The following is a 22218-nucleotide window of genomic DNA, read 5'->3' on the forward strand; positions in this document are numbered from 1 at the left end:
TTATGTTGATATTTTTTCCAAACCCGCAATAAAGCATTTCTTAAGATGTGATTTTTAAATTTCTTATCCATTTTTTGTTAAATAACAGGTAAGCATGCCAACCATATAACAAGTCATATCCCTCGATATTCAAAATTCTGTCATTGGTTAGATGAATCCAATCACTAATTGCAGATAATGCCACTGCGTCATAGTATAATTTTAAGTTAGGTAATTTCAATCCTCCTCTTTCACGTGCATCTTGCATTATTTTCATCTTTACCCTCGGCTTCTTTCCTGCCCACACAAATTTGTTGATACCCTTCTGCCATTCTAAAAGATTCGCATCTCTTTTAAGTATTGGTAACATTTGAAAAAGAAATAAAAATTTTGGTAAAATGTTCATTTTTATTGCCGCTATTCTACCCAGCAAGGACAAATGCAGTTTTTCCCACCTTTTCAACTCCAACTGTGTACTATGCCAAAGTGGTTCATAATTATACTTGTATAATTTCCCATTTGAGATTAAAATATTAACTCCAAGATATTTAACTTTTTTAACTACCTCACATCTTAGCATCGCCCCCAGTTCTTCCTTCTGTTTGATAGTCATATTTATAGCTATTATTTTGGTTTTTCCTAGATTTATTTTAAATCCCGAGACTTGACCATATTGATTGATCGTATTCAATAATACCCTACTAGATTCCTGCGGTTGTTCCAATATTATAACCAGATCATCCGCAAATGCACGGACTCTATATTCTTGCTGTCTAATTTTAATCCCTTTTAGACTGCCCAGGCCCCGTATCTTATTCAACAGTATTTCCAAAGTTATAATAAACAATAATGGGGACAGAGGACAGCCCTGTCTTGTACCTTTTTCAATTTGAAAGGAGTCTGTCAGACTTCCATTGACAATGATCTGGGCTGTTTGCTGCTGATATATTGCACCAATTGACCGTAAAAAGCCATCTCCTATCTGCATTTTTTGCAATGTCTTCAGCAGGAATTGCCAATTAACTCGATCAAAGGCTTTCTCCGCATCCAAAAATATGAATGCGGCCGGGATTTGATTGTTCTTTCCCAGGTATTCTAAAGCGTTGATAATTAATCTAACGTTGTCCTTCATCTGTCTGCCCTGTATAAAACCAGTTTGATCGGTATGTATCAGTTGTTGAATTACCCCCATTAGCCTATTTGCTAATATTTTAGTAAAAATTTTATAATCTACATTGAGTAATGAAATAGGTCTGTAATTTTTTGGTTGGGTAAGGTCTTGGTCTTCTTTGGGTATCTTGAACTTTCAACTGGGTGGGGAAAACGAGGAAGCTTTGAGATTCAGGTTTTCCCAGATGTCCAACATGGCTCTCTTAATAAATTGGAACTTTGAGGAATACTTTGCCTCGGACTCTGATTTAATTTTGGATGCTATTTGGAACCCTGACGCTTTAATTCCCAGAGTTCCCCAGCTAGCATAAGTTTTAGTCCCGCCTTAGGCATGAAAGCAGGCTGGATGGCCAATCACCAGGAGACTAGTTCTAGTTATGGCTGGGGAACTCTGGGAATTGAAGTCCACAAGTCTTGAAGCTGCCAAGGTTGGACATCCTTGGTCTAAGGTAATGTGTTTTTTTTACTCTGGCTGGGGAATTCTGGGAGTTGAAGTCCCCATATCTTAAAAGCTGCCAAATTTGCAGGCCCCTGACCCTAAAGGAAAGGGGAAGATTCAACAGGCCCACTCTGTGTGTTTTTCCTTTAGGAATTCCTAGGTCCTATGTGGAATCGCCAGAGGACTACCCCCGAAGGGAAGCCAAGCAACTCAAGAGGGAGAACACACCACCAAGGGATTTAACAGAAGCTTACAAAGTCAGGAGCCACGAGTCCCTCACTCCGATGAAGGTGAAAGCAGTCCACGAAGGGCTGGTCACCACAGTGAAGGAAGCCGGGCGATCGATTCATGAAATTCCGAAGGAGGATCTTCGACGCACACCCGATCTCTCTCTGATGGCCCGGCCCATTAAGGAAGGATCGATTACCCAGGTAGATTACACAGGGCTTGAAATAAATCCAATTTTTGTTACAGTCCTAGATGAGCATATAGGTGTTGGTGTGGCAGAATTCGGAGAGTGGGGAGGTTGGGAAACATGGGCCAGTCTTGGAGTCTGGAGAAGGCTCTGGTGAGGGCTCTGTGTCGAAGGCAGAGAGGGGGCCAGGGCCGTCTGACAGTTGTCAGCTGCCTTCGGAGTCGGACATCAGTGGGGCAGAACAGCTGGAGCCTGTTTCCAATTTACACATGTGCAGAATTGCCAGACGAAGGGAAGAGCTAAAGAACAGTGGTTGACTTGGAAGTAAGGCCACAGGTGGAGAGTGAATGGCCCCTCCCAGAGGAAATAAAAGAGGAGCGAAAAGGGAGTGAAGTTTGCAGGAGACAATTAGTTCGCTTCATTGGTTCATGACTCTCCAAGACTCCTGGCCAAGTTCTGCAGATATCGGCCTGGCAGTTCTCCAAGCCAGAGAAGGTCTGTGACCGTAAATCCTCCCTTGAAAGACTTTGCTGGATGTGAATGAGCAGAATTCACAGTCAATTAATAAAAGGTTTTTTTGTCGGGACCAGGAGTTTGCTTCATGCTCTCGGGAAGCCTCGGTCAGAACAGGTGGTCCTTTGACTTAGAACCATCGTTTAGTGACTATTCAAAGTTACTCAGCATTGAAAAAAGTGGCTTGCAACTGGTCCCCAACTTACAACCTTCGCAGTAACATAAAATTCAGGGCCGGGCAGTTAGCACTTGTGGCAGCCTCCCAGGATAACGTGATCACCATTTGCAACTTGCTTCCGACCAACAAATCAATGAGGAAAGCTGAAGTTGCTTAATGAGTTTATGATTTGCTTAACAACTGCTATAATTCACTTAGCAACTGTGTGTGCGTGTGTGTGTGTGTGTGTGGAAGCTTGTAAAATTGGGCATGACTGATTGAACATCCACCTTGCTTAGCAATGTAAATTCTGGTCCAGATTATGGTCTTAAGTCGAGGACTATTCGTATTTGAAATAAAAGAATTGCATGGATAAAAAGAGAGGCCATATTGTTAGGTGTCAGGGTGCTTTAAGCTATTCAAAAATGTGTCGATAAGTGTTCTCCTTTCTTTTAATTACAACAACAACAAGAAATGTAGAGATTCTCAGTCATCCAGGTCACGGCTGTCCCAAAGATGCTTTTTTCAAGAGACAACTGGACTTTCTTGTTTTTCTTCTCATCCAAGAAACTTCTTCAGCTCTGACTGGATGGCGGGGAATGGAAGGATTTATATTCCTTGCAGACAGCTGGTCCTTTGCATCCTTTTAGAAGATCATTCTGAGGGACTCGGTGGCTAAGACACTGATCAGAAAGGTTGACAGTTCGGCGGTTCAAATCCCTACCGCTGCGTAACGGAGTGAGCTCCTGTTACTTATTCCAGCTTCTGCCAACCTAGCAATTAGAAAGCACGTAAAAATGCAAGTAGAAAAATAGGAACCACCCATGTTGGGATAGTAACAGTGTTCCATGCGCCTTTGGCGTTGAGTCATGCCAGCCACATGACCACGGAGACGTCTTCAGACAGCGCTGGCTCTTTGGCTTTGAAATGGAGATGAGCAACACCCCCTGAAGTGCGGAACGACTACACATATGTGTGAGGGGAACTTTTACCTTTAGAAGATCATTCATTCCCCGCTATCCTGTCAGAGCTGGAGAAGCTTCTTGGATGAGAAGTGAAACCTCTTCAAAGAAAAATACAAGAAAGTCCAGTTGCCTCCTGAAAAAGCCCCTTTGGGATTCAAAACAACAACGACAAACAGGCCATTTGTTGGTGAGCTGGTGCCCCGATTGCCCAGCACAATTGATGGGGCACATTCCCCATTTCAATTAACCCCAGCTTGACCCAAAGGCGATTTAACCACAAACTGCATTCAAGGAGAGTAAACAGATGGTTTCTAACCATTCCTTGGAGACCTGCCACGGTTAGTTTGCATGGGGCAAGAATTATGGCTTGGCTCAGCACTGAACAGGGCACCAGCCTGTTCCAAAACTGCCAGATGTGATATATCGCCTTTGATGGATTTGAATACAGGCCTCTCCTGAGCAGCTTCGGCCTTGAAGTGCTGGGTCTGTTTGCAAGCAAATGTTCTCCTACTTCCAGATTTTCAAAACAATGCTTGGACCAGGTCCATTCTTGTACGCTGGTAAAATTTGGGGAGGGTCTTTTTTTGTTTCCATAGCAACAGGATGGGGTGATTCCCAGGCTTTGGTGGTGGTGGTGAGTAACAGATGGTTGGATTCATGTAGCAGCTTGATTTCGGATTCTATATTAGATAATGCAGAAATGTCTATATGAGGAGAGAAGAGCAACAAAGATGGTTAGAAGGGATGGAGGCTCAAATATATGAAGAACGGTTGCAGGAACTGGGTGTGTCGAGTTTAATGAAGAGAAGGATTAGGGGAGACATGATAGCAGTCTTCCAATATCTCAGGGGTTGCTACGAAGAAGAGGGAGTCAAGCTGTTCTCCAAAGCACCTGCAGGCATGAGAAGAAGCAATGGGTGGAAACCAGTGGAGGAGAGAAGCAATTTAGAACTAAAGAGAAATTTCCTGATAGTTAGAACAATTAATCAGTTGAACAACTTGCTTCCAGAAGTTTTGGGTGCTCCATAACTGGAGGTTTTAAGGAGAGACTAGACATCCATTTGTCTGGAATGGTGTAGTGTCTCCTGCTTGTCTAGAAGACCTCCAAGGTCCCTTCTAACTCTATTCCGATTAAGAATAATTAACTAGTGGAAGGATTTGCCTGCAGAAGTTGTGAATGCTCCAACTCTGAACGTTTTTAAGAAGAGACAACCATTTGTCTGATAGGGTATAGGGCTTCGTGCCTGAGTAGGGGGTTGGACTAGAAGACCTCCAAGGTCCCTTCCAACTCTGTTATTCTGTATTCTGCCAAGAGCCAAGGTGGCGCAGTGGTTAAATGCAGCACTGCAGGCTACTGCTAGATCAGCAGGTCAGCGGTTCAAATCTCACCGGCTCAGGGTTGACTCAGCCTTCCATCCTTCCGAGGTGGGTAAAATGAGGACCCAGATTGTTGGGGGCAATATGCTGACTCTCTGTAAACCGCTTAGAGAGGCCTGAAAGGCCTATGAAGCGGTATATAAGTCTACTGCTATTGCTATTGCTATTGCTATTCTGTGCAGAGTATCTAACAGAGCTCAGCTTATCTAAATTGAATTATCTAGAGATAAAGCTATTTCCCACCCCCCTTTGAAAATCTCTTCAGCTTTTTTCTAAGCTTACCTTGGTTTCCTCAAAAAGAAAATAAATACTGGAACACAGTATCCATCTGCATTTTTATTTTCTCTTTAACAGTAAGATAAATATGGATTGCACTTTTAATGCCTAAACTTCAAGCAGTTGGGTCCGCCTGCCTTCCACTTCTAGATTGCAACCCATGGTTTGCACAAACCCTAACTTAGAATCCTAGCTAGAGTTTGACTGTTGGTGTGTGTGGGGCTTGGGATTGCTTGTTGAGTCTGGTCAGGTTGGGTTTAGCTTGTTGTGGGAGCAGAAGAGATGAGTATTGGGCTTTGTCAATGGATGGGACCTCACAACCAAGCACAGCGGTGGTTTGAAGACATCTTTGAAGGCCTGGTTTGAGGGTCTGTCCAGTCCATTCATTCCAAACCAAGGCTTTTGGCTTAAATCCTAGGCCAAATTAAAGCTGAGCTTTCTTAGGTGGGCTTGAACCCAGAAGATGCTCCAAAATAGGAGTTCTCCTTGGTGGGGAGAACCTCTCAGAAGCTGGAAGTTTCTGGGCTCTTCTGTCCAAAAGAAGTTCTTCTTTGATGGTCTTCCAGCCGATCAAATGGATAGAGTGGGAATTAAAATAAACCAGTCCATGAAATGTGGCATCTTGACCTAGCATGGTCATGATCCTGCTGATTCTGTTCTACAGAGGAATCATTGAGACCGTCATCTGCACCTCCATAACTGTCTGGTTTGGCTCTGCAACCCATCAAGACAGACAGAGACTTCAGAGGAGAATCAGAACTGCAGAAAAAACAATGGCTACCAACCTTCCTTCCATTGAGGACCTGTACAAAAAGAGGGCTGTGAAAATAGCTACAGACCCCTCACATCCTGGACATAAATTGTTTCAACTCCTACCCTCAAAACGACGCTATATGGCACTGCACACCAAAACAACTAGACACAAGGACGGTTTTTCCCCGAATGCCATCACTCTGCTAAACAAATAATTCCCTCACCACTGTCAAACTATTCACTAAGGCTGTATTACTATTATTCTTCTCTTCCTTCCTAGTACCTATCTCTCCCCACTTATAACTATAAGCATGTTGCTTGTATCTTTCAATTTATATTGCTTTTATTTGTTTCCTAGTGTGATCTGACAGCTTATTAGTAACCTTGACTATTACTAAGTGTTGTATTTTTTGATTCTTGATGAATGTATTTTATTCTCCTTATGTACACGGAGCACCAATCACACTTGGCCAATAGAGAATTCTATTCTGTTCTGTGCTTCATCTGCCAGCTTAATGGTCCTTCCTTTTTTTGTCTCTCGCTTCCAGGGTACTCCACTGAAATACGACACAAACACATCCACAAATACCAAAAAGCACGATGTCCGGTCTATTATTGGCAGCCCGGGCAGGAATTTTCATCCCATGCTCCCTATGGAGGCCATGCAGGACTCAAGGACGCTGGAAAGAGCTTACGAGGACGGTTTGAAAAGCAGGCCCAGCTCAGTGACGAACTCGGGGGGTTCCATCACGAGGGGAGCCCCCATGATTATGCCTGAGTCAGGGAAGCCTCGCCATAGCCCCCTGGCATATGAGGACCACCAGACGGCCCATGGGGCAGCTTATGGAGGTCACCTGCATCGAGGGTCCCCCGTCTCCACAAGAGAGGCAGCGCCCAGACAACTGGAAGGTCAGCCATCTTGCATATTCTCCTGTGCACTGCTTTGTCCATTTGCCTTGAGACTGAGTTTAAAGAGCCTTAGCCACGCCTCCTCTGGCCGGAAGAGTGCAGTTTTTTTTAATTTAGTCCAGCCTTTAAGAGACGTAAATAATTTAGCTCTTGCGATATTATTCAGGATTTAATTTCTTACTAAATTTGGTATTGTTTTATTATAGTTTATTGTTGTCTTTTTTTTGTTTTGCGATTATGGATTTGTTGTCTGCTGCTTGGCTGCGGGTCAGTGCGCTGGTTTCCCCCAGTCCACTACCCGGTCATGTTGGGGGGGAAGCAGGAATAATTCCTTGCTCCTCATCGTTTTTCGTTTGTTTGGCAACTTGAAGGTCAGCCATCTTGCTTATTATGTAGTAGCTCCTGTTGTGGCCAGCCACAGGTGGACTGTGAACGGCCCCTCCCAGAGGAAATAAAAGGGGAGTGGAGTTTGCAGGAGACAATTAGTTTGCTTAATGGATTTGTGACTCTTCGAGACTCCTTGCCAAGTTTTGCAGATCTCGGCTTGGCAAGATAAAGTCTGTGACTGTAAATCCTCCCTTGAAAGACTTTGCTGGATGTGAAGGAGCAGAATTCTCAGCCAATTAATAAAAGGGTTTTTTGTTGGGACGAAGAATTTGCTTCCTGCTCTTGGTAAGCCTCAGTCAGAAGAGTTCTATGCTACCTGGTTGTAGAACTCAAAAGTGTTTCAGCCCAACTTTCTATTGAAAGAGATGGAAAGACATGAGTTCTGTGGAAAGGCCTTGATGATGTATTTGGTCATGTTTCAAGCACAGCATGACCATTTTCAGGAATTGTAGGCTTGTTTCTAATGCCTGTTGGTTGGCTGCTTCTTCAAAGATGTGAAGGTCTAATTCATTTAAGGGGTCCTTGGTTCTTTCGGAGGTCATTTGTTTTCTTGCAGATGTCTGTAGAGATTCTCCATCCTCCAGGTCATAGTTGTCCTAAAGGTGCTTTTTCAGGAGGCAACTGGACTTTCTTCTTTTTCCTTTTGTAGACGTTTCTCTTCTCATCCAAGAAGCTTCTTCAGCTCTGACTGGATGGTGGGGAATGGAAGGATTTATATTCCTTGTGGGCAGCTGGTCATTTGCAAACTTTTAGAGGGTCCTTGAGGCCACTTGGAGGTTTATCTGTAGAGTTTCTCAGTCATCCAGGTCATTTCTTGCAGATGTTTCATGACCCAACTAGGGAACCTCATCAGTGCTCTGAGAACACTAAGGACCTCACAATTCAACCCTGAGCTACAGATATCTTCTTCCTTTGATGCTGTCCTCTTCTTCCACAGGGAGCATCACTGCTGGAAAACCCGTGTCACAAGACCGAAAGGTCACTACCACCTCCAGGGACATCACCAGCTCCAAATCTCCTCACACCCCACTCCCAGAACACCATCACCCAATGACTCCCTATGAGCATCTGCTCCGTGGGACAAGTGGCATGGATCTATACAGAGGCCACATTCCTCTGACCTTTGACCCCGCTGCCATTCCCCGAGGAATTCCCTTGGAAGCAGGTAGGAGAACGAAAAGTCCATAAACCTATCCCCTTTGTGGGGCATTGTGTAGCTAAGTCCCAGTGCAGATTGGACCGGTTTTTAAGAATACGGATCCCTGTACAGGACTTGGGTTAAATCAAAAAGTTAGCAGATCTTGGAGGTGCATGGAGAGTTTAGCAACAACCTGTGCAGTGGGTTCTCCAACATGGTATGGTTGCACTTAGATCTAGGGCAGGGGTGTCAAACTCAATTTCATTGAGGGCTGCATCAGGGTTGTATTTGACTTCGGGGGGGTGGGGGTGGCCAGCTCAACGTCAATCGTGTTGGGTTCACCTGTGGTGGCCAAGTGCTAAGACAGGACTTCCCTCAGACCCTCAATTTGGCAGATCGAATCTCACCAGGTTCAAGATTGACTCAGCCTTCCGTCTTTCCAAGGTCACTAAAATCAGGAGCCAGATTGTTGAGGGCAAGAGGCTGACTCTGTAAACCGTTTAGAGAGGGCTGAAGTGGTATATCAGTCAAAGGGCATTGCTATTTCCTTTCCCTTCCTTCCTTCCTTCCTTCCTTCCTTCCTTCCTTCCTTCCTTCCTTCCTTCCTTCCTTCCTTCCTTCCTTCCTCTTTTCTCTCCTTCCTTCTTTCCTTACTTCCTTTTCCTTCCCTCTTCATTCTCTGTTCTTCTTCTTCCCCCTTTCCTTTCCCCCCCCTTCCTTAGTCTCTTCCCATCTTCCCTTCTTTTTCTTTGCCCTTCCTCTTTCTCCTTTTTGTCCCTTCTTGCATGCTCAAATGCAAAAGGGGAAACATTTCTCCTTTTGTTTTGCTTTTGGTTTCTTTTGATAGCCCTCTGCCAGCCAAAACGGAGCTCCATTGTCTCTAGCAGAGGCATCGTGAGCCAGTCCTTTCCAGAGCCAGATCTGAGCACCCCGCAGGCTGGATGCCACCCGCAGGCCTTGACTTTAACATCCCTGATCCAGGGGTGGGATTCAGCCAGTTCCGATCAATTCCAGTGAACTGGATGCTAATTTTACAGTTGGTAGTTGAAAGGACTGGCCGTCCACCCTGTTCCACTCATCCCAGGAGTCTCCACACGGCCCATTTTGGATGCCAGATAAGTGCAGGGCCTGCACGGAGGCTCTGGGAAGGCGAAAAATGGGCCTCCCGGAAGACTGGAAATGTTTCTGGCCTCCAGAAGGCCTCTGGAGCCCGGGGGAGTCTATTTTCGCCCTCTCAGAGGCTTGAGCCTCTGGAGCCTGAGGAGAGTGAAAATGCCCCTCTCCCCCATGGTGCAGGAGACTGAGTAGACACCACGCCACCCACTGGGCACAGGACAGGTTGCTAAAATTTTTCAATCCCACCCTTGCCCTGATCTAAGGATTGGCCCTGGGAAAGAGTGGGGAAAGGATTTGGAAGACCTTAAGTGAAGCTTTATGGAAAGGTGTAGAAGACAGGCGTTGAGACCTTCTACAAATTGGATGTAAATGTTCTAAAATCTGGTATGTGTTCATCATCTCTGCTTCAATCAACAGCTGCCTATTACTTGCCGAGGCACCTTGCTCCTGGCCCTACGTACCCCCACCTCTACCCACCCTACCTCATCCGTGGTTATCCGGACACCGCCGCCATGGAGAACAGACAGACCATCATCAACGACTATATCACCTCACAGCAGATGCACCACAACGCCGCTACGGCTACCACCATGGCTCAGAGAGTCGATCTGCTTCGCGGCTTGTCTCCACGAGAACCTTCCCTGGCTCTCAACTACGCAGCAGGTCTGGAATCCGTGGGGCACCAGCGGGCCCAGGAGGGAGGGGAAGCCATGTTGGGGACTTGTTTGCACAAACGCCCATGAGATGGTGGTGTCAGCATTCCAAATATCATCCAGAATTAAATCAGAGTTCATGGCATAGCTTTCCTCAAAGTTCAAATTTAATAAGAGAGAGATGTTGGTACAAACTGTGGAAACCTGAATCTGAAAGCTTCCTGGGTTTTCCACCCAGTTGAAAGTTCAAGATCTTGCCCCACACCCACAAGTCCATCACATGGTCCAATCTCCCACTGCCATGTTGGCAGTTCCACTCATCCAGTTCCGGTCAGGTGCAGAGACAAAGGATGACCTTGGCTCTCTAGAAAGGAATTGTATTGTGGCTACATAACATTCTACTCCATACTATCCCCCCTCCCATTTCCCCACTATAGAAACAGCATGTCAGCATTCCAAATAACATCCAAAATTAAATCAGAGTTCAAGGCAGAACTTTCCTCAATCTTCCAATTTATTAAGAGAGATATTTTGGCACATCTGTGGAAACCTGAATCTGAAAGCTTCCTGGGTTTTCCACCCGGTGGAAAGTTCACAATCTTGCCCCACACCCACAAATCCATCACATGGCCCAATCTTCCTCTGCCACCCTGGCATTTCCACCCATCCAGTTCCGGTCAGATGCAGAGGTGCGGAGACAAAGGATGATCTTGGGCTTCTAGAAAAGAATGTTTTATTTTGACAACAACACATTTTACTCCTTACTATTCCCCCTCCCTATTCCCCCACTAATGAAACAGCATAGTAAAATAATAGAGAGAGTGGCAGGCCAAAGATCCTAAAAGGAATATTACTGCAGGCCTGACAGGTGGTTTAGAAGACATAATGGTTTAGAATGGTTAAAGAAGACATAATGGTTTAGAAGACTGATTTCCATCAGTTGTGTTGCTCCGGGTTGTGCCGTTAACAGGAACAGACATCAAGCAGAGAGGCGCTGCTGGCTGTAGTGCAGGGTCCCCAAGCCCATTTGGAACCAGGCCACGGAAGTGGCAGGCTCACCCCTTACCCCTCCATTCAATTGGAACCATCCCTTCTCCCTCCTGCTAGTCCACAAAGCAATGAAGATTGGGGAACACTGCTGTGGAAGATAATGCTAGTGTTGTGGCCTGTTGGCCACCAGCCCCTCCAGCAGCCAAATCGGAGGAGGTGGAGGAGGCGTGGGAGTCAGGGTCAGCATCAGGGCAACCTGAGAGTTCCAAGGGGGAAGAGGGAATGGAGCTGTTAGAGATGGGGGGGGGCAGAGCCTGGGCCCAGGCTCAGTCCTCAGATGGAGAGTCAACAGCCCCCAGGTCTGGAGGTGGCTGATGAGGAAGAGGAGGAACAGCTGGGTCCAGTGCCTGATGCACAGAAGGCAGAGGAGAGGAGAGCAGTGGAAATCTATGGGCCAGTCCTTGGGACAGAACAGCCTCACTGCTAGTGGAGACCCACCCTAACTCTGGAGATAAAAGGCAGGGGAAAGAGAGGAATAGATGTGGCAGACAACTATTCATCTCCTGTCTGGACAGACATGTTAGTCTGCCGTGAGAGAGAAACTTTTTCTCAGGGCTGCTGGCGCTCCTAATAAAGAAATCTTCAGAGGGTTTGTATGTTTGGGAGGTCAGAACAGTTGACTTGATGGATCTTGATGGTTCCTACCTTGCCTAGAGTCTCAACTCATTTTTAAAAGCAACACCTTTGTTTTTGGATCAAGGGCAACTTATCTCGGAACAATTCAACGCTGTATCAATCATTCAGTTACTTTCATACTTGGTGACCACACTTTCATCAAAATACTCCTGTTATTTCCGGATTGACTTTTATTTTATGATTGTTGCCCACTCTTCCACCCAAATTAAATTTAACTTTTGCATTTGTTGAATTGTCCCACACGCAAGAGTTGCCCTGTTCTGTCTTTCTTTGCCAGTTGTTCATTCTGAGCAATGCTACCCTGTTTCCCCCCAAAATAAAACCTTCCCGGATAATAAGTCCAATTGGCCTTTTGAGCGCATGTGCTAAAATAACCCCTCCCCAAAAAATATTGCAACACAACAGCCGCCAAGAGGTGGCCACCCTCGCTGCCTCCTGCACCCTAAAAATAATAAGACCTCCCCAAAAATAAGGTCAAGTGCTTATTTCAGGGGGTCCAAAGAAAATAAGACCTGGTCTTATTTTCAGGGAAACGTGGTATTGGTTTGTTGGGCCGTAAGATTCTCCTTGAAGTGAGTCTCATGCCGCCATGAGTGGAGTCTTAAGGGAAAAGAATTAAAAACTGCAGAGAATTCAGAGCAGGCCTGCCTGCCAAATTTAAGACCCATTGGTCTTAAAGAGGACGCTGCCCACTTGGGCTCCTCCTTCTGTTCCTAACCATCTTCTCCTTTTCCCAGCAGGGATAATTGACCTGTCTCAAGTTCCACACCTCCCTGTGCTCGTGCCCCCCACCCCAGGGACCTCCGCAGCCTCCATGGACCGCCTCACCTACATGCATGGCGCTGCCCAGCCTTTCAGCAGCCGACACAGTAGCTCGCCGCTTTCACCAGGTGAGTCGGGAGGGGACCTAGAGCCCGAGGCAGGTAAGATGCTTCCAAATATCCTTCTTTGGTAAACCGCCTGCCAAGGAGATCCACCGGTGTGTGCACAGGCGAAAGGTTCCGGAGTGGGAGAGTTGGAGGTCAAAGAGAATGAGAGAAGGCAAGCTGGAGAGGGAAGGAAGCTGTGTTAGAGATCGGCTGAAGGAAATAGGCGGAGCTCCAGAAAAAATGTACAAGAGAGACTACCAGTGAGGTCCAGATCAAGTCAGAAGTGTGGATTTGTAGGTTGCTTGACCTAATTTTGTGATCTGAGAGAGGAAGAATCAAGGGCAAATAACAGAAGTGTAAACAAGAACAAGGGAATACAAGCTAGAGAGAAAGAGGGTGTTCGAGATTGGGTGAAGGAAGTAGCTGCAGCTTTCTTGGAGAAGAAGAACAGAGACGGGACCAGTGAAATTCAAATCAACTGAAAAGTATGGATTTGTGGGCTGCTTGACCCAATCCTGGGACCAATCCTGACCACCTCATGGCTTCTTGGTAGCGCCCAAATGAAGGAAACCACAAACCAGTGACTTTAGTTCAGCCCAGAGTTAAGGATGATTGAGTCTGACTGCTCCTCCTCATGTTTAAGAACCCCATAATCCTGGAGGACAGTGTTAGGAACATGCAGGTTGCAAGGGAAGGAAAGGAGAAATGCAAAGAAGAAATCTTCTTTATCTTCATATATATATATATATAGTGTGTGTGTGTGTGTGTGTGTGTTTATTTGTGCTGATAAATAAACGAGCTGATAAATAAACGAGCCGATTGTGACGAGCCGATTGACAGATGATGGAAGCAGTTAGCTTCCTCCCATAATTGGGGCTTACCAGGGGTTGTAAAAATCTAATATATATAGATATGTGTATGTGTATATGTATATGTATGTATGTGTGTGTGTGTATATATATATATATATATATATATATATATATATATATATATATATATATATATATATATATAAAAATATGTGTGTGTGTGTGTGTGTGTTTGTGTGTGTGTGTGTGTGTGTCATATATACACATGCATAGATGATAGATAGATAGATAGATAGATAGATAGATAGATAGATAGATAGATAGATAGATAGATAGCTGTTTGTGTGTGTTCCAGCATAACTCTGGAACGCCTCAAGCAATTTCAAGCAAACTTGGTACACAGATTACTTACCCTCTGGAAACAAATACTGTGGGGGTAAGACACTCCTTGCGGGGGTTTCTGTTAAGATACAGCCTGTTGTGCCTTAAAATGGCTTCTACTGTACAGCACTGGAGTTGCTATGGTAATGGCTTCACAGTAGTCCCCAAGGGGGCTCCCTCTGGTAAGGGGGAAAATCCAGTGGTGGTGCAGCCCCTTATGTGGTACCGATAGAAGAGAATATTTGTAGCTTAAGGTTGAACTGTGAGGTTTTTGGTGCTCTCTGATGGTGGGTTATTTTTGTAGACAATTCATGACCTAACTAGGGAACCTCATCAGGGCTTGAAGAGAATGGGGTTTGTGGAGAGGAAGGAGCATCAAGTACCCTACAATTCTGAGTTTTTTTATCAAACGCTATCAAATGCTTTTTTGGGGTGGAGATTGATGGTGGGTGAAATAACAAAGCTGCTGTAGAGCGTTTTATCCACAGTGGGAAACAAACAACAGCCTGTGCTTCACAGGTACCCCAGCACATTTAGCTAAGACGGGACCCCCAGTTTCCGAACGGGACCAAGAACGGGACCGTGAAAAAGAACGCAAGAAATCGGTTGTGACCAGCACAGCCACGGTGGAACATGCGCCCATCTGGAGGCCGGGTGAGTTGAGGTTCACCACCTCAAATGGGAAAGAGTGGGGGCTTAGCACTGACTCATTTTGCCTCCATTCCATCTTTTATGACAGGCACCGAGCACAGCAGCGGCCGTACCCCCGCACACGCTCACAAGCACTCCCCGGTTTCCCCTCGCGCCCAGGAAAATGTTCAGCAACGTCCCAGTGTGCTGCATAACACCAACATGAAGATAATCTCTCCAGAAGGTCTCACTCCCTCCGTTTTGCGGTAGGTCAAATTCCAGAAAAGCAGAAGCGAGTTGTTCGCGACATATATCTAGGAACTTGCACAGCGCAGATTCTGTGCGCTGGTTGCTTGTCTGTTATTATCATTTCGTGGTTTGTGACACCGGCTTTGTCTAGCGGGAGAAATCAGGAAACTCAGGCAGTTCAAATGAATGCAAGTAGTCCTTGCCTTGCGACCAGAATTGAATCAAAAATGTCTGTTGCTGAGTGAGGCATTTTTAAAGTGAGTTTTGCCCCATTTTACAACCTTCCTTGGCATGGTTGTTAAGTGAATCTCCGCCAGTGTTAAGTTAGTAACACTGTTGTGAATTGAATCTGGCATTCCCATTGATCTTAGCTTGTCAGAAGGTGGCCAAAGGGGATCACGTGACCCCGGGACATGGCAACCGTCATAAATATGAGTCAGTTGCCAAGCATCTGAATTTTGATCATGTGACCATGGGGATGCTGCAACGGTCATAAGTGTTAAAAATGGTCATAAATCAGTTTTTTCAGTGCCATTGTAACTCTGAAAAGTCACTAAATGAACTGTTGTAGGTCGGGGACTACCTATATAAAGGTTGATTGCAAGGTTAAGTTCTCTACAAGAATCTGATCTACTAACAGTAAAAGCAAATTGGCAATATAGAAGAGTTAACTCAAATCAAATGTGCTGGACTGAGATCTCTTGTAGGCTTGAGACTGATGACACATTTGACCCCTCCCTCGGCCAGGTGTTTGGCAAGTTTGCCCACCTGGCGAGTCCTACCCAAGGACCTGTGACAGGCAAATGTTTTGTTTGATGGGCTTCAAGGGATCCTTGCAGGTGGTCAGCTGTTCCAGGTGAAGCTGTCATTTGCAATTGACTGGAGGTTCTTTGATAGCTACAAACCTTTCCTTTCCTGCAATGATTCAGACAATTGGAGGGAAGGTGTCTTACAGGCAAAATGTTACATGCCAATTCTGGATGTTAGGGACGGGAATTTGGAACCCCAAATTATAATCCAGCCAAAAAAACTGCCTGGCCCCAGATTCTCCATCTGTGCAAGTGCAGAAAGTACCGTATTTTTTCGGAGTATAAGACGCACCGGTGTATAGGATGCACCAAGATTTCGAAGAGGTAAGTAAGGAAAAAAAGTTTTTGCCTTCCCTCAGCTCCCAGCAGGACTCTGCGGGCTTCAGCAGGGCTGGGGCAAGGTAAAAATGTCCCTCTTTTTGCAAAAAACAGGGCGTTTTTCACAAAAATGGGATGCGGGGGCAGGTCTTCGGGGGGCCCAAAAATGGCTGATTCGGTGTATAAGGCGCACTGACATTTCCACGTTCTTTTAGGGGGGAAGGTGCGTCTTATACTCTGAAAAATATGGTATATCCCATCTGTAGTTTAGTTTGCATCTTGCACTTGGAAGTTCAAAATAACAGAACAGGGAGGGACTTGGGAGGTTTTCTAGTCCAACCACCTGTTCATGCAGGAAACTCTATTCTTAAATGATGGCTAACTTTTTCTGTCCCTGCGTGTCGGAAATGGATCCTACCTGGAACGCGCAAGCCTTGCTGGCCTTAGTGCACTTTCGGGAGCACAGAAACCTGGAAGATCAGTGTTCCAGAGTGCATGCATGTGCCGGCAATTGAAATTCCAATTTCTGGCATAGGTACGACGAACAGCTGTGATGCACATGCGTTCTGGAACACTATTCTCCCAAGTGTTGGTGTTCCCGTGTGTGCGAAGACCAGCTGGCTGGCGCATGTGCACGCATGCAAATGTGGCACAGGAGCCAACAAGGCTGTGTGTCCGGGGCAAAATGGCTCTGCATGCCACTTCTGGCACGCATGCCACAGGTTCGCCACCATGGGTCTCTAGAGATTCTCAGTCCTCCAGGTCACAGTTGTCCCAAAGGTGCTTTTTTCAAGAGGCAAACTGGACTTCTTGTTTTCCTTTGAAGACTTTTCGCTTCTCATCCAAGAAGCTTCTTCAGCTCTGACTGGATGGTGGGGAATGGAAGCTGGCCATTTGCATGGGTTCGAGTACAATGCAGCGAGCCATGTGCATTGGGGAAACAAAACAACCACTTCATAAACACATGGCATAACATAAAAGAACAAATCCATCAGGACAAGATTCAGCAGTCCATCTGCAGTTAAGAGACAAAAGTCACTCTTTTGAAGACAGCAAAGTCCACATTTTGGACAGAAAGGACTGCTGGTTTGAAAGCGGGGTCAAAGAGGCCATTTATGTCAAAATTAACACGCCTCTTTCAACAGAGAGGGAGGGATAGGACATCATCTATCTCCAACACAGTCCTTTCAACAGTTCCAAGAAGGCTCTATACCCATTTGCACTACTCCAGTGACCCTGATGACACACATAAACTCCAGGTGGTCTCAGTGACCCTCTAAAAGGATGCAGATGACCAGCCGTCTGCGAGGAGTATAAATCCTTCCATTCCCCACCATCCAGTCAGAGTTGAAGAAGCTTCTTGGAACAAGAAGCAAAACGTCTTCAAGGAAAAAAACAGAAAGTCCAGATGCCTCTTGAAAAAGCACCTTTGGGAAACACTCTACCATTCTGGAGAAATGGATATCCAATATCTTCTTAAAAACCTCCAGCATTGGAGCACTCACAACTTCTGGATTTCTTCTAAGAGAGCCCTGGCAGAAATCCAGGACTTTAATAACCCCATAATTTACCTTCTGCTCGACACCCCTTGCAAAAGATGGGAGTATTTCCTCCTTCTGCCCCCTGGAGATCTCTTGATGTGGTTTTCTGCTTTGCAGATCCTCTGCCTCCTCCTCCTCCTCCTCTTCATCCATCGCCACCACGTCTCCAGCCTGCTCCTCTGGCTTCTGTCCGGCATCGGCATTGCGCAGCTCCATAAGTGGCATGGACAACTACGCCTCAGCGATGGAGTCGGCTCATATGCAGAAGGAGGTCTCCTCCTCCAGGACCCAGGACATCAAAAGTGAACGGTCTCAGCCTGAGACCAACCACCTGTTCACCTCAAAGTTGTCCGCGGGGCCAGGAGGTCTAGAACAGACAACTTCACCCGTAAAAGCTACCGAGCCCAAGACTTTGTCCTCTTCTGGGCCGGGGGCAAGCCACCCGTTTAGCAGAGGACAGGGGAAAATCCAGCCTTCACATCACAGCCCCCTGGACTCATCACTGCACGCCGCTTCAGCCCCCGAGCAGCCGAGTAGAGAAAAGAGTAAACCCTTTTCAGTGCAGGAACAGGAGCTGCGAGTACTCGGTAAGACTACCATGACAGCGGCCAACTTCATTGATGTCATAATCACGCGCCAAATTTCTTGCAATAAGGGGAGGCCCGAAAGAAGTTCATTAAATAACAGCACCAATGGCGATGGTAAGACATTGGAGGGTGAATCGGGGGCGGCTCTCCGCGTCTGGGGGGGGGGCTTCCAGCCCGCACCCGGAGATGTTACCAAAGATCCTTCCCTTTCTGCAATCATTTATTTTTTCTTTTTTCTTTTTTTAAAGTGTTTTAATTTTCACATTTGTGGTGACGGCCCCTTTATGTTTTCAGCGTTGTCTGCCTGAAAGCCCCTGTTTTGCACTCTTCCTGTGCTCATGCTTCTTCCTTCCCCACCCCCACCCCCCATTTTTAAGCCTTTTTTTTTCCCCTCGGTTCCCATGCGTTTGATTTCCTCTTGGAGCATGTTGTTGTCTGCAGCAAGGCAGGCTAGACTTGGAAATGGGGAGGCGGTCTCTCAAAAAAGGGACAAAGGTCTAAACCAAGGCTGTAAAACTCCCGGCCCATGGGCCAGATGCATTACAGGCTGGCCACGCCCACACCCGGTTAAGTGAAGGGGGGGAAGTCCCAATACATCATGTGACAACGTGAGTTTGACGCCCCTTTGAGAGGATGTCATGGATGCACCATCAAATCCCCCCCCCCCCCACTTATCCAGGCCTGTCCAAGGAGATGGGGGCTTTTGTTGCACGGTTGAGATGTGTCATTTTCCCTGTTTGGACACCCATCCACCTGCCTCTGTGGCCCTCTGCAGAATGTACAAAATGCAGGAATGGGGGGGGGGGGGTCAGGAATTTCAGCACTGTGCTGGCTTGCAGAACAATTTCGTGTTCTGCTTTGTCCATGAATTGTTGTCAACTTGATAAAGTCGGCCGAGACAGAGGTAGTCCTCGACTTAACAACCACAGTTGGGGATCAGAATTTCCACTGCTAACCAAGGGAAATTGCTAAATGAGTAGTTGCTCAGCCAGGAAGGTCACACATAGTGATCAGGTATACATGACGGATGGCAAACACCGAATTTTGATCACGTGATCGCAGGGATGCTGCAATGGTCGTAAGTGTGAAAAATGGTTGTAAGTCCCTTTTTCCGGTGCCGTTGTAACTTTGAAACGGTCGCTATGCAAATGGTTGTATATCGAGGACTACCTGTACACAGATTGCAGCATGGGGAAGGTCATCTGGTGTTGAGCCAGAAGATGTTGGCGGGGAGAGAATGAGGTTTATTAAATGTTCCCTCGGTTTGTTCCCCCAATCTCCGGGTTCCCGGATTGGTTGAGACTACAACTCCCAAAATTGCAAGCCAGGCGCTGGGGAAGGCTGTTCTAGAACTAGAACCATGAGCTCGAATGGAAGTAACCCTTGGAGGTATCTCCAAACTACTGTTGAAGCTTTTGTGCTGGACAACTGAAGATGGGTGACTGTACCATTTCATACCACAATATACTCCAAAAGAGCCCAGGGGAAGCCACTGTGTGCTTCTCAACAACGTGGCCCCTCATCCAGGGCCTATGGGTCAGTTCAGCCTGGACCGAGGTTGAAGGACCTCTTGAGTCATCTTCTCTACATAGGGATCCAAGCAATGAGGTCTCAAAATGCCAGGTGTCAAAAGGGATCTTTGAGGCAGAGGTGAAATGCTACCGGTTTTTGCTGATTCGCCCAAACCGTTAGTAAAAAATGCTACCGGTTCACCCAAACTAGTAGTAAAAATATGCTACCAGTTCGGTCGAACCGGTACTTTCGGTGATCAGCTGTGTGACAAATCAGCTGTGCTGTGCAATTACAGCTGATCGTCACATAGCTGATCACCGGAGCTACCAGTTCACCCGACGATCAGCTGTGCAACAATCAGCTATACCACATGATATATATTCGCTAGAAAGCAGGAAATCCTGCTTTCTAGTGAATATAAATCACACTGCACAGCTGTTCCCCCCCCCCCTCGCTGTTCTATTTACCTTAAGGCTTCTTAATCCTCCTTTTTCAGTGCTGTGCAGTAGCATCTGCGGTTGCGCATGCACATGAAGCGAACCAGTAGCAAAACGAACTGGTAGTAGACTTCAGAGCATTTCACTCCTGTTTTGAGGGTATCTCTCATCCTTTCGGTTCTCCTACCAGTTGTCACACAGCTGAGAAGGAGAGGCGTCCCACCAACCTTTAAGGCTCTGTTTTGTGCTCCTCAGTTTTCCGTGGGAACTACAGTCCTGATGGCGTTGAAACCATAAGCCCCGTGAACTCCCCCTCTGTCCTCCACGAGAAAGGGATGAAGCTGACTCAAGATAAGGAGAAAGGTCAGGGCCTCCTCCACCCATAAACAGGGACCCTCTCCCCATTTTGGTTATGGCCCGTTTCATCCCGCCCGTTGACTTTTCTCACGTAGGTTCCCTCAAACCTTCCGCGACGGAGATCTCACACATGCAACAGCTCCACCAGATCAGTGAAGGCCATCAGTCCCCAAGTCAGCCGTTACAGGGACCCCCGAATGCCAAAGGAAATCAGCGTGTCGTCACCTTGGCTCAGCACATCAATGTAAGTGGGGTCATAAAATGCAAAGTCTGGTCGTAAGTCATCTTTTTCGATGTGACTTTGCTTGTTAAATGAATGTGTGCAAGACAAAGACGGCCACAAGTTGTCTCAAAGAGATAGTGAACTCTCTTGAGAAATGACCGCAGATAAAAACCAAAGGATGTCCCTTTATTACAGGAAGTCATCACTCAAGACTACACACGCCATCATCCCCAGCAACTCAATCCCCATATCCAGCCTCCCGTCTACTCCTACTCGGGGGCTGCGGGTCCTGTGTTGGATCTCCGACGAGCGCCTACCGAATCTTACCTCCAGCACCAACCAATGGAACATGTTTCATCTTCTAGAATTTCCCCTGAAAATGAACCAGACCAAAGGTAAGGCCTTCTTCTCTCTTTCTGGTCATGAAAGCGGTCACCGAAGGTGGAAGATGGGCTATAGGAATAGAAAGGGGTGCCCAAATCATGTGTTCTGACCTAAGCTTCCCAAGAGCACGAAGCTGACTCCTCGTCCCAATAAAACCTCTTTTATTTAGGTTAAAAGGAATTCCTCTCCAGCAAAGTCCCAGCCAACAGTCTTTCAAGAGATTTCACAACCACAGACCTTTATCAGGCTTGGAGAGCTGCCAGGCCAATATCTTCCACACTGTAGCAGCAATTACTTGGCAAGAAGTCAGGAACAGATCTTCACCCTAATGAATTGAACGAATTGTCTCCTGCAAACTCCACTCCCCTTTCGCTCCTCTTTATTCCCTGTGGGAGGGGCCATTCACCGTCCTCCTGTGCCTTTACTCTTGAGTCGACTCCTGTTCTTTAGCTGTTCCCTTCTCCTGTTAGCTCTGTGCATGCACACACTGGGAACAGGCTCCAGCTGTTCTTCTGCCCCACTGATCTCCGACTCCGAAGGCAGCTGATAACGGGCATACGGCCCTGGCCCCCTCTCTGCCTCCGACGCAGAGCCCTCATCAGAGCCTTCCCCAGACTCCAGGACTGGCCCATGTTCTTTCCCAACCTCCTCACTGTCTGAATCTGCCACCAGCTCTGCTGGCCGCTAGCGGGCAACAACATCAAGATTTGTGGAGAGAACCAGGCAGGGGTCATGTTCCCACTGCAGAGGGAGCATTCAAGGATCATAAAGTGTCAAAATGAAAAAGAAACATCAGTGGTGCAAACTTTGAAAGAGACACCCGTCCACACCTGCCCTACATGTCTACAGAGATTCTCAGTCATCCAGGTCACGGTTGTCCCAAAAGTGCTTTTTCAGGAGGCAACTGGGCTTTCTGGTTTTTCGCTTCTCATCCAAGAAGCTTCTTCAGCTCTGATGGGATGGTGGGGAATGGAAGGATTTATACCCCTTGCAGACAGCTGGCCATTTGCATGGGTTTGAGTACAATGCAGCGAGCCATGTGCATTGGGGAAACAAAACAACCACTTCATAAACACATGGCATAACATAAAAGAACAAATCCATCAGGACAAGATTCAGCAGGCCATCTGCAGTTAAGAGACAAAGGTCACTCTTTTGAAGACAGCAAAGTCCACA

General features: G+C 46.6%; 1 protein-coding gene across 10 annotated transcripts in view; it reads left to right on the forward strand.

Annotated features, from left to right (window-relative positions):
• NCOR2 (nuclear receptor corepressor 2) overlaps positions 1-22218 on the forward strand; it is a 205648-nt gene that overhangs the window by 163260 nt on the left and 20170 nt on the right. For 6 of the 10 annotated variants that reach the window (XM_087705830.1, XM_087705833.1, XM_087705829.1 and 3 more), the window contains 11 exons: positions 1739-2019; positions 6593-6953; positions 8278-8505; positions 10012-10257; positions 12671-12823; positions 14515-14649; positions 14735-14891; positions 17660-18243; positions 20334-20441; positions 20531-20679; positions 20854-21053. In XM_087705830.1, coding sequence (XP_087561956.1) covers positions 1739-2019; positions 6593-6953; positions 8278-8505; positions 10012-10257; positions 12671-12823; positions 14515-14649; positions 14735-14891; positions 17660-18243; positions 20334-20441; positions 20531-20679; positions 20854-21053 — 2602 coding nt within the window. The remainder of the gene's footprint in view (positions 1-1738; positions 2020-6592; positions 6954-8277; positions 8506-10011; positions 10258-12670; positions 12824-14514; positions 14650-14734; positions 14892-17659; positions 18244-20333; positions 20442-20530; positions 20680-20853; positions 21054-22218) is intronic. The other 4 variants (XM_087705827.1, XM_087705828.1, XM_087705835.1 and 1 more) reach the window with 2 other exon arrangements.

This window comes from Thamnophis sirtalis, unplaced genomic scaffold (assembly GCF_051295495.1).
Source record: "Thamnophis sirtalis isolate CommonGarterSnake01/CBP01778 unplaced genomic scaffold, rThaSir2_p1.2 scaffold_2, whole genome shotgun sequence".
In the NCBI taxonomy this organism is placed as follows: Eukaryota; Metazoa; Chordata; class Lepidosauria; order Squamata; family Natricidae; genus Thamnophis; species Thamnophis sirtalis.